The sequence below is a fragment of the Equus caballus genome, chromosome 8, assembly GCF_041296265.1.
Source record: "Equus caballus isolate H_3958 breed thoroughbred chromosome 8, TB-T2T, whole genome shotgun sequence".
In the NCBI taxonomy this organism is placed as follows: Eukaryota; Metazoa; Chordata; class Mammalia; order Perissodactyla; family Equidae; genus Equus; species Equus caballus.
This window is the reverse complement of record NC_091691.1, coordinates 96046403-96061477: the sequence shown is the minus strand read 5'-3', so window position 1 is coordinate 96061477 and position 15075 is coordinate 96046403. Positions and strand designations below refer to the sequence as shown.

The window sequence follows — 15075 nt, the reverse complement described above, 5'->3', positions numbered from 1 at the left end:
TGAGGTTGACCATGGAAGAGAGAAAAAGGAAGTGGAGAATTTTTTATGAGCCCAGCCTTCAAGTAAAGTTCAACCATTTTTTCCACATTTCATTGGGCAGAACTCAGTTACACCGCTACCCACACTTGCAAGGGTGCCTGGGAAACCTAGTCACTGTGTGCCCAGGAAGAAAAATATTTAGGTTTGGTAAACAGGAGGCCAGTCTCTAATAGAGCATCTCATTTGCTACATTTACCGTGAGAAACTCTGGATTGGAAAGCCACAGGTATAAATGCAAATGCATCAACAATATAAGAAAATTGACTTGGTGCAAAATAACTGTATTTTTTATATACAGAGAAATATGTTAAATTCAATAACATTTATTGTGCATCTACCATGTCCAAGCAGTGTTCTAGGTCCCCGATAGAGAGAGGAACAGTAGACATAACGTCTCTTAGAGAGCATACTACGTTATAGTCTAGGGGGAGTAGTCAGTAAAAAAAGTAAACGAATAGCAAAATAATAGTGAATTGTGATTTAAAAAACCATGAACGGAGAAAAGAAAGTGGGACACAATTCTGTGTTAGAGAGGGTCATCCAGGAAGGGCTTTCTGCGAAGATAATATTTGAGCCAAGAACTGAAGAATGAGAAAGATCCAGCTATGCAAACAGCTGGGGGACAGCTATGGCAGACAGAGAAAAGAGCAAGCTCCAAGTGCAGAGGATGGAAATAGCCTTGAGCATTGGAGAAACAGAAAGGGTCAGCACGTTTTGAGAGGAGAAGTGGTCAGGCCCAAGAACATGCAGGGCATTAGAGTCCATTAAGAGTCATGGTTTTATTCTCAGGGCAATGGAAAGGCGGGTGAGTATCATGATTGGATTTATGTCTTTTAAAGTTGATCCAGGTTGCTTGATGGAGAATCGATTTGGGGAGATCTGGAGTAGAAGATAGCTTACCAAGTCCAAGTTCATTGTGCTTCTGCCAAGTAACCTGGGGCAATAGATCGATTTTAATATTCTTAAATTCAATGAAGGCTGTTTTGGGAAATTATTGTTTTGTGTTTATTTTTTCAGGTCATGTTGGCCATCTATATTTGTGGTTGTGATATTACAGGCAGCTAATTCAAACAGACTTGCAGAAACCAATTTTTCCTAGTTTTCTTTAAGGCATCAGTGCTCTCACCAATAATGCACAGTCAAAAATGCATTTTCAATTCCTAGAACTGACAATTCTCTCAACTTTGTCTCGCATGAGTTATAAAAATAACAAATGTTGGCCTTCAAACTAGAAAACAGAATACCAGCTACATTTCCACAAGAATCATGGGAACAGCCATGCAAGGCTGAAACATTCTAATCCAAAAGGAAATAGTGAGTAGCAATAATACCTATCAAGCATTATGCAAAGTAGTAAAAATGATATAATGAATAATAAAGAATCCTGATAACTGAAGTGGACAAGCTTGATGCAAAAAGAAGGAAAATATGGATGGGTCTCTTCAATACCAATAAAGCCGCTTCATGGTGAAAACCAATCTGAGTGATAGATGAAGGAGAGAACCCCTACGAGGGGATATCCTCCTCCAAATTGGCTATGTTGTCCTCACTTCTGCTTCTTTCATGGAAAGTGCATACAGGTACTTCCTTCTTTCTATTTTTCCAAAAAGGTAAAAAAATTGTTTTCAAAACAATTATGCAAAGGAATTTGTATCTTGATTCAAAATGTATCACCACATTCTGATTGTGTCCTATAGCAAAGTGAATCTGCACGGCTGGTAGAACTAAACGGTAGCACAGCTGGTCCAGGCCTTTCAGTTTCAACAAATCAGTACACATTACTGTTTAACAAAATTTAAAAATAAAAGAACTGTAATGAAGATAAGTACACTAATCCAGTCAGCCTGCAGTTATGGGCTCAGTGCATCCACGCACACAGGCGTGTGAAGAGGCACACTTGGATACATACAGACACACATGCACACAGTCTTAACGTCCAGAACTAACTCCCTCCAGAAAAAGTGCTGCCTTTTATATTTCAGTCCTAGATCACTGTTGCTCAGTCTCACAAAATATTTCTAACTTTATAAGGTTGTTAATTTATAGCTAATACCATCGTAGTGAAAAGAAATTAAATTTCACAATCATCTTTTAAATTGGATACATGTGTCTCCAAGATAAATCATAGCCTCTGATGCCTTTGCCCATAAATAAAAGAAAATCCAATGTAATGTAACTGAGACTATAAGGATGTGCATTATTTCAAAAAGCAAAAAGCCAAGAGAAGTGCAACTCTAGACTAGGTTAATACGGTGCCCAGTGATATAGGTAAGGACTCACAGTTAGTGTTTCCATTCTGCTCATCATAACAGTCCATTTTCTCAGATTAGCACCTGTCAACATCACAAGTTGGCCACTGCACTCGATCCCAAAGGGTCCAGTACAAACATGACCACGACATGAGCCAGGAAAACTAGACATGATTTGTCTGTCTTTATTATCGGGAAAAACTTTCTCAGAAGCCCTCCAACAGGACCCCCTTCATATTTCACTGGCCGTATACCTATCTCAACATCATTTCCAGAAATGGAAATGGGTCCACCATTTTTGGCTTATAGCAGTGAGGACACGTCTGAGGCTCAAAAATCAAGTTTCCCCCAAAGTGCGTACTTGAGTGGAGAATGTCAGATAGCTGGACCTGGGGGAGAGTGAGAGGAAGACAAGGAGGAGAGTGGCTGTTGAGTGGACACAGAATACTGAGGAATACTGTGAAGGCTAGCGTGGCATGAAAAGTTAGGAAAGAAGCTTCGATGAAAACAGGACAGTGCAGTCTGCCAGGGGAGAGGAACGCTAGATTTTATGTCTTAACCTCGTGCTTCCAATATTTCCATTGAAAATTGTTTCAACAATTTACAGAATCTTTGAAATCAGACAAAATAATTGTATCTAGAATAGATAAAAGTTTACCCAAACCTTGAATTACCTATGGATACATTTTACAAAAACTTCTATTGTCTGATTCTGGAGTTAGAGATAATGAGTAAGATTTTTATTTGATGATTAGATGAAGGAATGAGATTGGAAAGTTTTAAAAATAGCTTCTTCTGTATTGATAAAAACCCTGTAGTAATGATAACATGTTTTGTAAATTAACATTTCAGTCTTAACATTATCACACAGTTTCTATTTAACCACTTACTTTCCCCTAATGCAGTTTTTTAGGCAGATTCCTGAATAATTTAATGGTACATCACTCAGCATCATTTTAAGACATAAATGCAGAATAAGACTAACTGTCTTCTTCTCACTTTTTAAGATCCTGACTTTAAGGACCTCGGAGTTTTGAAACCATTACCAGGTTGGTAAAATAGATATTTAATAATGTTCAGAGGCTTTTGTTTTCTGCTATGAAATATACTTTTGGTTTATTATTCAAGCTCCATTTTTGTATGTTTGTTTGGCGTTTTGTTATTTAGCGTGTGAGTTTGAGATGGGCGGTCCTGAAGGAATTGTGGAGTCTATACAAATTATGAAGGAAGGCAAAGCTTCTGCTAGCGAGGCCGTTGATTGCAAGTGGTACATCCGAGCGCCTCCACGATCCAAGGTCAGTCTTCAGGTGAAACAAATTTGGCGATTGACTTGGGAAGTGTCTATAGCCTATGGCGTGCGCTGCTTTGAGCCAACTGGACATGTTTTAGTACACTAGTACATAAGCTATCATTTTATTTTGGTTTTGAAATGCAACTTGTCTTCCCTTGTCCAATGTAACTTTCAGCATGATGAATAATACGGAGAGGGCTGAAGAGATCATTTGATAACCTGGATGAGAGACTCTAATGTAACTACCTCTCTGAAGAAAGGACTGAAATGGGTTCTAAGTATAATTATACTTATGCCCTTGTTGTCAGCATCTGCAGTATGTTTGCTTTTTAACCTAAAATCATATTTACAGATGAAATTGTCCAGACTTACAAAATAATGTATCTCTGGAATATAAAATAAACCTGTGATAAGGCTGGGAGACAGTGCTGGACAGGACCTAGGACAGCCAGTGCCCGTGCAAAGGGGCCAGCCAGTACTTCACAGCCTATCAAGCTCCTTTTGATTGTCATCAGGAGAAAGTGTCAGTCCAGCATAACTGAGTCCTCTATTTTTTTTTAATAACATGCTCAGAATCGAGATTTTGTGTTGATCCTTGATTTTTAAATGCTTGCAGGGCCTGGCCCCATGGCCGAGCAGTTAAGGGTCCAAGTGTTCCGCTTTAGCAGCCCAGGTTCATGGGTTCAGATCCTGGGTGCGGACCTATGCCAGTCACTAGCCATGCTGTGGAGGTGTCCTACATACAAAATAGAAGAATAGTGGCACAGATGTTAGCTCAGGGCTGGTCTTCTTCAAGCAAAAAACAGAGGAGGCTTGCCAATGGATGATAGCTCAGGGTGAATCTTCCTCAGCAAAAAAAACAAAAACGCTAGCAACAAATTTTGAAAATTGAAAATATATGTATTAAAAGAAATATATTATGGACCAGACTCAGGCCATTACTTTGCAAAGACTTCTTTAGAACAACCATATTCATCCTCTTATGGATATATCTTAAGCAATACTGGGGATGAATAGTTTTGTACTGGTAGCTGTCATAGATGTGGAGTATTGATTCTCTGCTTATCCCTCTCCCTTTATTGTCATTCCTCAGTTATTGAGCATAGTTACAACCAAGCACTACTGATTTGTTAGATTTGTAGTTGACTATTTATTGAGGTTGAAACAGTTAGTTATTTAATTAATAGATTTAGTGACCCCATAAAGTCTCAATCCTCCTGCTGGAGAAATGAAAAAGCATGCTTGCCCTTGTCCTCATGTTTCCAGTTTAGTCCTTAGATAGATCTGTAACAAAATAATTGAACGACTAAGACAAGATCATTGATGTGTTTATAAGGTGTCGTAGAGAGAGGGAATTGACCACATACACCTGGTAAGGTAAGCCGAAGGGAGAATCGGACAGCAGTCAGGGTGAATCTTAATGAGAACTAGTCTTGTATCACGTAGACAAGGTGGGCAGGCCTCTTAAGGTAGAGCCGGTGGCATCTATAAGGTCATGGAATAGACACTATGCTTTCTCAGGCATTGAAGTAATTGCATGTGACCAAGTAAGAGTATGAGTATGGAAGTGGATGATGAGTCATTAAGCCAAAGGGCTCGTAGGTCCCCCTTAAAGAGCCTGGATTCATACTGAGAACATTAGTGATATATATGTCCATGAAAATAATCAATAACCAATCTATAGCTTGGAAAGATACGGTGATATTTATCTGAGTCAAGCTGAGGACTAGCCCGGAAGTGCAGTCTCCACCAGGGAAGAAAGCAGTCCAGAGAAGCGTGGTTTGCAGCATGGTTACATTCTGCTTCAGAACAAAGAATATATGTGAGAGGACTACAATTTTTTTTTCTCAAAGTCACAAGATGTTTTGCTGCAGTTTACCACATAGACAGCAGGTCAACTTGACCTCAGTTTTCTGGGAAGAAAAGCTTTTCTTCAAAGAAGTATTGGTATTGGCATCAGAGGAAGGGTGACGTTCATCCCTGTGTTTAAGGAGTGCGATCTCTGCTTTGGGAAAATGTTTGAAGTGGACATACAATACGTGTTCAATGGACCATAAATCAGGCTGCTCTGGGAAAAACAAGTTTTAGGCCAAATCAGGTTTAAACCAGAACGGCTTCCCCGTCTACCTCAAAATATGAAAACGTCTTATTATTCTTATTATCTTCATCATACGGAAGAGTGTGAAGCAGGAAGGTGATGTGATCAGATCTGCATCCTGGAAAAATAGTTTTTGCCTGTGATGTAAGGACAGAAGGGTTAACACGGCAAACAGCAGACTCACCAGGAAGTTGTAGCAGTGACACTGGTGACTGAGGCCAGGCCATGATGGTAGACAGACGAAGGAACTATTCAAGATAGATACAGTAGAATTCGCTGGCTGGATATTCAGGAAGAGGGAAAAATCAGAGCTATCCTTGAGGAAGTTGGTATGTCAGGAAATATTTTTGTCTTTCTTCACTTGGGTTTGCCATGAATATGTCTCTGGGGTTTGCATATAATTTGGAAGCGTGGCACACGTTCCCCAAACTCCCAGTTCCTGGAATTCAGAGACCATGGTACAGGTTCCAGCTTTGCCACTTGCAGGTCTCTTTACATCTGAACAAATCTTTGAAAAAATGAATTATTATGAAGAAAGACACAGTGATTCTTCCTTTAAAAAAAATCAGACGCTATCAGGGGCTGGCCTGGTGGCATAGTAGTTAGGTTGGCACACTCAGCTTTGGTGGCCCAGGGTTTGCTGCTTCAAATCCCAGACACGGACTGAGGCACCCTTTGTCAAGCCATGCTGTGGTAGCGTCCCACGTACAGAATAGAGGAAAATGGGACCAGATGTTAGCTCAGGGCCAATCTTCCTCACAAAAAAAAAAGAGAGAAAAAAGAAAAAAATTTTAAAAAAAATCAAGCGCTATCAGTGACATAAAACCCAACCCACTACATAGATTATAAGGGAGCTAGACTGCAGTTTATTATGCTTTCTTACATAATCTGTGGGTTCATGGGCAAGTGCTATTCATTTTTCTTAGACTGTATGAATGAAAGATTTTTTTACATTTTTTTCGACAGGAAACATTCAAGCCCAACTGCACTGTCGTAACCAGCATCCTTGTCACTGCAGTGTTAAAGACAGGGCTTTTATGAGAGTGCAAACACACACCATTTTTTTCCAGCTGGTAAATAGGCTGTCTTTTGTACGATGCCAGACCAACAATACCCGGTGTACCTGTCTGTTACAGAATTTGGCATTCTATGACCCAAAGGGGAAGCTGCCTGCAGAGCTGGACAAAGATGGCTCTATTGTGACAGGGTTTCTCTGCTAAATTAAAGGTTAGAGGATAGGAAGTGGCTTTGAATAAGTGGGAAGAAAAGCAAGAACTGGAGCTGACTGCCTATGTGGGCTTTCTATTTTTATGGAGTTCCTAGAAGCTTATGAGAATAGACTATCAAAGCACAGGTTACATTTGAAATGGCTCGTGGTGAATATTTGAATGATAACTGATAATTGAAACATATTGCACAATGAAAGTGCTAAATAGTTTACTTGGGTTCTATTAAAATTTATATCAAGTATATATTGCTTCTTAGCCTTTTGACAAATAGAAAATATAGTATTTGGTCTCTCTTTTGTTTGAGAATAGTGATATAGATAATTGCCTTTAATTAGAAAGCGATTAATCCAGATTTCTTAGAGTTTGGAACAGCAAAGCCAGAAAGAACATTAAAAACTTGTTACTGACTAGTTCATTTAACAGATGAATAAGCTGAGTCAGGATAATGAGTTTCTGTATGTGTTAACAATGGGATGTAGAAATATGCCTGTGAAATATGCCTCTATTCAGTATTTATACAGATTCTTGAGCAAGGATGGTAGAAGAGTATTATGGTCCAGTTCTGGATTATATGGCCCAGAAAAGAACTACCAGAAAAGACAGTTGGGTGATGAAATCCTGGTGACCCTCTGCATGTCAATCCATGCAGGCTGGGCTTTATTTCTCTCTGGATTCTCAGTGCCAAGCAAAATGTCTGCCATTCAGTTAAAACTCATGGAAAAAATAAACTGCTAAGTACATAGAAAAATGGACCAGGTACCAATCCTCAAACATGTGAAGCCCTGTCATATGACAGAGGAATAAGAGAATAAGGCTTAATCTGCATGGTTTTAAGTACTGCAATTTATTTGAATGCTTGAACCTCTCTAGAGAAATACCATTTTGGTTCAATATAGAGAAGGTTTTTGTTTTTGTTTTAATAATGAGCCCAAAGATCAAATGAGATTCCACAGGAGGAATCCAAGTAAAGTTTGGCAGAGATTTTGTATAATAATTTTAAAAATCAAGTAATTTTTTTGGCATAGATAATATTAAACTCCTTTTAAGACAAAAACTCAATGACTCTATGATAAGTGACTTGTCCAAATATTTGGCTGGTTACTAACAGAGCTGAGGCAAGATCATCTCCTGACTTCCTGTCCAGTGTGATGTTAGAACCACACTATTTGGAGATATTGTCAAATTTGTTAAGAGAGGAAAAGAGATAAGTCAAAAGGCTTATAAAAGTACAAGTGAAGATAATTAATTTAATGATTAAGCTCTTGGGAGAATAAAACTCTACCTTTTAATAATTACCTACCATTTAAAATTTCAAATTAGTTAATATGTTGTTAATTCAAAAATGTTTTGAATAAAATTAGAATAAAATAAACATGAAAACTTGACAAGTATAATGTCAATATTTTGCAATGAGGTTTTGCTAAAGGTATATGATGAAGTTAATTGTTGTAGGCAGAATCTTGAGATGACACCCAAGATTTCCAGCCCAATCCCTGGGACTGTGACTATGATAAAACATCACACACCTGAATATGCGAAGTGACCTGGCCAAAGAGGGTTTGGCTGATGCAATTAAGGTTACCAATCAGTCAACTTTTAGTGAATCAAAAGGGAGTTTATCCAGATGAGCCTAATCTAATCACAGTAGCCCTTTAAAAGCGGAGTTTTCTCTGGCTGTGGGCAAAAGTGAAGTGAGAGAGTCAGAGGAACTAAGAAGGTTTCCCAGGAGATAAAAGTGATCCCTGGTGAATGGTCATCAAGAAAACAGGGATCTTAGTCCCAGAACTGAAGGAGCTGGGTTTTCAGCCTCATACACCTTTAGCAGACAACACTGTTAGCCAGTCCACAAGTACTTTTGACCTTCAGAACTTGCAGATAATAAATGGGTGTTTAAAGCTGCTAAATTTGTGGGACTTGGTTATGGAGCAAGGAGAAAACCAGTGAATAGATGAAACGTAGAAACTATAATTGATTACAACATGAATTTTAGGATTCTAAAGATCGAGTCTGCCCTCATTATCTCCAAAAATGAGAATAAAATTGGGTAAACAAAAGGAAAATTTTAACTGGCCAGGTAACTACCAATAAAAATGTTATGGTTCAACTTTTGTGTTTTTAGTAAAATCTCAGTTTCTTACCAGCCTCCAGATGTGGAAGGGTTACTCAGATGGACTTTAAATACTTTGATACTTTATGTGTAAGAGAAAATCATTTTATATTGTTATTTCAGATTTGTCATAGAGTGTGTGTTTTATAAACATCTCAGGAAAGAATATAATATTCTGGTTTTCTCCTCCAAATAAAAAGGATGCTGCAACCCTCCAAATTCATGGGATAGCCTAGCTAAAATTATAGGGCCTGGCATGTCTGGTCACAAATAAAACAGCAACCACGGAAGTACCGGACTACACACATTTTAGAATGTGGCTTTATTTATAAAAGTGTAAAGTAGTATTGAAACCATGGGCAGTTTTTCTCAGGTTGTGGTAGGTGTAATTTTTATTTATCATGGAGAAAACTGTTCTGGCAAGTCCTAAATAATTGCCCCCCAAAATATCTGTTATCTGCGTATCATTGTGACATAAGGGGAGGAACCAGGTTGAATGGTTGGTATTAAATGTTTGTAAATATATTACTTAGCTAGATTTACTTGCTCTAAGTATACAAAAGGGATTCTGCTCTCCATTTTAGTGTGATTTGGAAGACAGATATTACTAGAAATTGCTTATGTGTTCTGAAGCTTCCTATGTCCTGCTCAGTAAATCATTGTGTCGGCTCAAACTCTTTGTGATTGATTAGAAAGAAGAATGCATCAAAGTGATTCACTGAGAAGAGATTGCAATCTGACTATTTTACTGGAGTTATATATTATTCTGTTTTTCATTTTCCCTTTTCTTCAGCAGAGAAACTAAAGAGTTTTCTGCAGTTTTCTACCTTAAATAAAAACCCTGTCATATGGCACTCTTCCCCTTGGTGATATTATGGCAGAAGCTTTAACTGACGAGACAGTATCATTTACATCATGGTACTGGGAGGGCTTTGCTATGATCATGGATATATGATGTGTACTAGAGCTGGTGTGGGAGACCACTTTTCTGGCTAATGACGTAAGTTTTGCAGTAGCAGCTCTGCACTCAGGAAAGCTAAGACCCACTGGAATATTTTATTTCTTTTCTTGAAGGATTAAAAAAAATGAAGTTAAAAAAATAATTGAATGCTTCAGAAGTGAATATATAAAATCTAGTGACTGTAATTGTTCACTTCCTCTATAAATGGTATTCTTTCTAATAAGAATGGCCTTTAAATACAGGAGGTCCTTAGACTTCGGTCATTGTGCTTCATGGAAGAACGTAAATCCCTCACCTCACATGGAAAATATGGACACTCTCTAGAACTGTCAAATGAAAAAACATGGGCCAAATAAGCAAATGGCCCTTCTAACTATGGCAATATTCCTCTATAAAATAATCCTATTTTTTTAAGAAAATTTAAGGCAATCATTTATTTCAGAGGGACACACATTTTCTATGAATCTCATTTATATCTTGATACTCAACATGTTTCCTAGCTGCCTTAGGAAAATGGAAATGGTTTTGCTTGGCTTGCTTATTTATTTTGTTTTAGTTTGTTTTCTTAAGATTTTAACTTTCTTTCTGGACTATGAGTCAGAGAATATTTTTTAACTTTATGTGAGGCTGCATAGCGTGATAATAAGGAGCAACGTGTCAGGCAGATCTGAGTTCAATACCAATCCGTTACTTCACGACCTATGTCACTTTGGGAAAGTTATTTGGTTTTCCCAAACCTCAGTGTTTTCATCTTAAAGTGGTTATTAGAAGTGTCTCTTGTTGAGAGATTTGAGTGAAATAATGCCTTAGCACAAAGACTTACGTTATTGCCAATAGGAACCAAATAACAGATAAGTACTTTCAGTTGTTTGCCACATGCAGCGTAAGAAAGAAACTTGAAATAATTCTTCAGACACATTAGGCCACTGAAACATTTCAACCTGAAAACATGAGGCCTTCAAATATCTTTCTTTCTTGAATTAGTCAAATGATTACTTTAAGGAATTGTTTTTCTTCCTGTGGGTATAGCATTTGGTTTTTATAAGTGTTTGGTCTTGGTTGTAAGAACATCGGAGGGAGGGGTTACTTTACATGACACTCAAAAGGAAGCGTCTCACTTCCCCTAGTCAGCGTTTTCTCCTTTTGATAACTTTATATATTTACAATTGAAATTGCATATTGTTTTGAGGGCTAATAAAGTAGGTTAGACTTATTGATAGTATTTGAGAGTATACTTCTTTATTTGATGAAGAATGTACTTTATTTCATTTTTGTTGCATTTAACAAGTTTATTACCTTATGAGTACATAGATTTTTACACATATTTATATTTTTATAGTGTTTTCAATTTGTTTACTTTTAGTCAGGATGGGGCGATGGGGTGTAGTGAAAAGAGCCTTAAAACAAGACTTAACAGGTTTTAATCCAATTTAAGTCTCCCACATTCATTGGCTTACTATCCTTAAGCAGGTCATTTGGGCTCCTTTGCTCCAGATTCCTGGTAAAGGTCATCTGAAAGACCCAATCTCTGTTTACAAATCCATGTGAAAACTGGAAAATCAAACTACTTAGTAAAAACATGAAAGATTTAATATTTTCAGATATGCCTTGTAAAGTGGTTATTTTTGGAATTTTCTGGATACTGTTCAGGAATGTAATATTGCTTGGGAAGGGTAGATCACAGATGGACTATGTGAGTAACATTTGAACGTTTGATAGAATAAATATACAATAATATATAAATTTTAAATATTTTAAATTTTAAAAATTGTATGATATAAAATAAAATATTTTTTCTATGAAAAAATATAGTAAACTAAAGTAATAACTTGGGAATAAATAAAATGCAGGCTTTCCTAGTGTGTTGTTGTATAAGGCTATAGTAATGGCCGTGAATTTAAAGTCAGCATCAAAGTATCTGGAAATTTTAGGACAGCTTCTGTCGACCAAGGAAAATCCACTACAATTTAAACAGTGGATATTTATTTGGGCAATTAGAATTGCAGTTTGGGAAACACGGATTCGTGTAGAAACCCAAAATGTGCTCTGAGGAAGACAAAGGAGATGAGCCTTTATAAAGGCAAAAACAGAGAAATCAAGTAGATTGTTCTACAAGATCTGCGATTGGTGCAGGCAACAATTGTTACTTCTTGGCTCTACATGATTGGTCGCTCCGGCCATCTCTAAGAGAAAAGGTTCTTATCTATGGGAGTAAGCATATTTCTTGACAGAAGGTCAAGGTGACAGCACTGAAGCACAGTTCAAAAGTTACCTTCCCTCTGGGTGGAGACACGCATAAGCCCACTTGCTTACTGGCCTCCCAGCTCCATTTTAGAAGCCTTGACATATGCTATTCCATTTTGTTATTGCTGTCCACACTTCCAACTGAAATGTTGCAGATTGCCTACAATGAAAACCTTCTCACCCATGAAGCATAATGAAACTCAAGCACTTAATATTGTTTCTCAGTTTTGTCCATTTCCCGACATTTCTCTGTTTTTGTTCTTTCTCAAAGTTAAATGAAGATTTCCTGACTTGGGACTTCACATTTTATTTTTGTTTCCTTGTAAGTCTGCAACATACTGTGTTATGTTTTTATGCCATAGTTCAGATTTATATTATGAATACCCTGTTTTGTGAATTATTGCATATAATTTACCACAATTGACATTTTATTATTTGCTTGAAATACTATTTGTTTGAATTAATTGCTTGTGACTTTTTAATGCACACTGGAACAAAGTCAAATAACATCTGCTGATCATGAAACAGTATGTCAGAAGCAGTATCATAGTGTGGGAGGATTATGGACTAGGGAGTCAGATGGGCCTCGTTTCTCATTTCCAACTTATACCATCATAGTCTGAATTTCTTCATCTCAATATGACAATAGAAGCATATAGTGTTGTTGGGAGTAATTAAAAATAATCTATAAAGTAAGTTGCACAGTACTTTTTATTCATTAAATGTCAATTTAATGTCAGTTATGTGGACTTAGCTAAATGTCTTGACTATGTTATAGTGAGAATGATGATGGATTAGCTTTGTTTTGTTTGTTTTTTTATGTACTCTGCCTCAAAAATGAAGCAGTGTAGTTATTTACTAATTTATTTCCAAAATGCATGGAAATAAATAATTTGTATTAATACAAATAGTATCAAAAGATAGTCTCTGATTTCACATTACATTATTTCACTTAAACAAACTAAGGAAAACTAAGTTATGAGAAGGAATAAGGATCATTTGAGTAAAAATGCTCCACTATGGGAAATGGTATATTGAAATAAAGAAAGAATAATAACATTGGAAAAAATATTAAGCACAATTTGATTTTAGTCTTACATCTTTACTTCTTACTAACCACAGGGGAAAAATAATAAGACTGATTGCAATCAAGACAGTCTTGTGACAGTGAGAAAGAGAAAGGACATTCTGGTACTTACTGAACTCTTTCCTATTTTGATGCAGGGAAATTATAATATCTGTGTTGCTGTTTTGCAGATCTACCTGCGATTCTTGGACTATGAGATGCAGAATTCCAATGAATGCAAAAGGAACTTTGTGGCCGTGTATGACGGAAGCAGCTCTGTGGAGGATCTGAGAGCTAAGTTCTGTAGCACGGTGGCGAACGATGTCATGCTCCGCACGGGGCTCGGGGTCATCCGCCTGTGGGCAGATGAGGGCAGTCGAAACAGCCGATTTCAGATGCTCTTCACATCCTTTCAAGAACGTAAGATTCTCTGCACTTGACTATTTGTCCTTCAAATGTGCCATAGGATATAAGTCTTCATAAGCTGTTGCTCCTGGTGTTTTCTTTATGTCGTTTGAGCACAGCAAGGTGTGCCTTAATAAGTGGTTAAAATCACTGAGAGCTTCTGTCCTTCATTCTGATCCATGGACAGGAGGGAGTTCCATGTTACATTTTGATTCCTGATTTCAGCACATGCATCATAGCCTTGCTAAAGACAGATCACATCCTTCAACTGGGACAGGATGACTTCTGTTTGTCTTTGGTTTCACTCTTACAAAGCATATGGAACCGATGCAGCAGCTTGTGATGAAGTTTTAGTTTGAATCTTAAAAACCTGCCTAAAAATATTTGGTGGGTTCTCTTTAGTAGGCTTCTCTTGCAGTCCCATTGATTTGAAGTAGGTCTGTGGCTGCAGAGTTCCAATTAAAGTCGGCAAAGAGAGAGAATTGCTTGGGAAGAGAGTAAATAGAAAAAGCTTCAGAAAATATTTAAAATGGCACAATGGGTTATACTCAGGATTATGTGCAAAGCACAGCACTTTTTCAAAAATTGTGTTCTAACAAATAATGAGTCATATTAATGGATATATATTTGGAGTGTTCTTTAGAAACCTTGAATAATTCATGTCTAATAAATTTATACAAATGAAAAATAATCCTGAGAAATGCATCTTTAAGGAATCAGCACCTTGTAATTTGAAACTATACATTTGTTAAATAGAAAAGACAAAATATTTTAGAATTTCAAGGATTTCTCAATGATAGGCATAGTAGCCAATATTTTTTCAATTTATAAATGTTAAATGTATTAGACAATTCTTTTACATATATAGTGAATAGAAAGTTTTGTCTTTAAATTCCTTTCTAATTATGCAGTTGGAGAATTCTAGGGCACAGAAGTACTGAACGTCACTCAGTCTTTCTCAATCTTGATACCATCATAGACTGTGTTAAATATTCTCCCAGCATTATTGCGGATTTAAACAGCATGTTGCTATCTATGTCTCTATTCCAGTAGTCGATCAAAGTGTTAGAGGAAGTGTGTCTTTATTTCAGCAAGGTATTTGTCCCCCCAAAATTCTTGTCATTTTCTTGACTAGAATATGAAGAGATTCAGCCTGTAGGATAGCACATTTGGTGTTTTCACTGCTGATTGCTCTACTGTTTCCAACAGATCGTGCCTTTGGTGAGGGGTTGGAGTGTACTTTATTAAATATTCTTATCAGCCTTGGATAATAATATATTGAGAACTTCTATCTAATTTAAATGACACAAAAATGGAAGGGCTAGCTAATATGGGCTAACGTGGGGTCACTAGGAGTCGGAATTAACTTGACAGCACTAACAACAA

The 15075-nt window shown here is 37.1% G+C and overlaps 1 protein-coding gene across 26 annotated transcripts in view; it reads left to right on the top strand.

The window, feature by feature from the left end:
• NETO1 (neuropilin and tolloid like 1) overlaps positions 1-15075 on the top strand; it is a 104306-nt gene that overhangs the window by 61187 nt on the left and 28044 nt on the right. For 7 of the 26 annotated variants that reach the window (XR_011441615.1, XR_011441614.1, XM_070275853.1 and 4 more), the window contains exons 5-7: positions 3296-3337; positions 3456-3583; positions 13476-13704. Coding sequence is in view for 20 of the 26 variants with exons in the window: in XM_070275853.1 (XP_070131954.1) it covers positions 3296-3337; positions 3456-3583; positions 13476-13704 (399 nt within the window). In the remaining 6 variants the exon portion in view is untranslated. Of the gene's footprint in view, positions 1-3295; positions 3338-3416; positions 3584-12489; positions 12541-13475; positions 13705-15075 lie in introns of all 26 variants that reach the window. The other 19 variants (XM_070275851.1, XM_070275850.1, XM_070275849.1 and 16 more) reach the window with 4 other exon arrangements.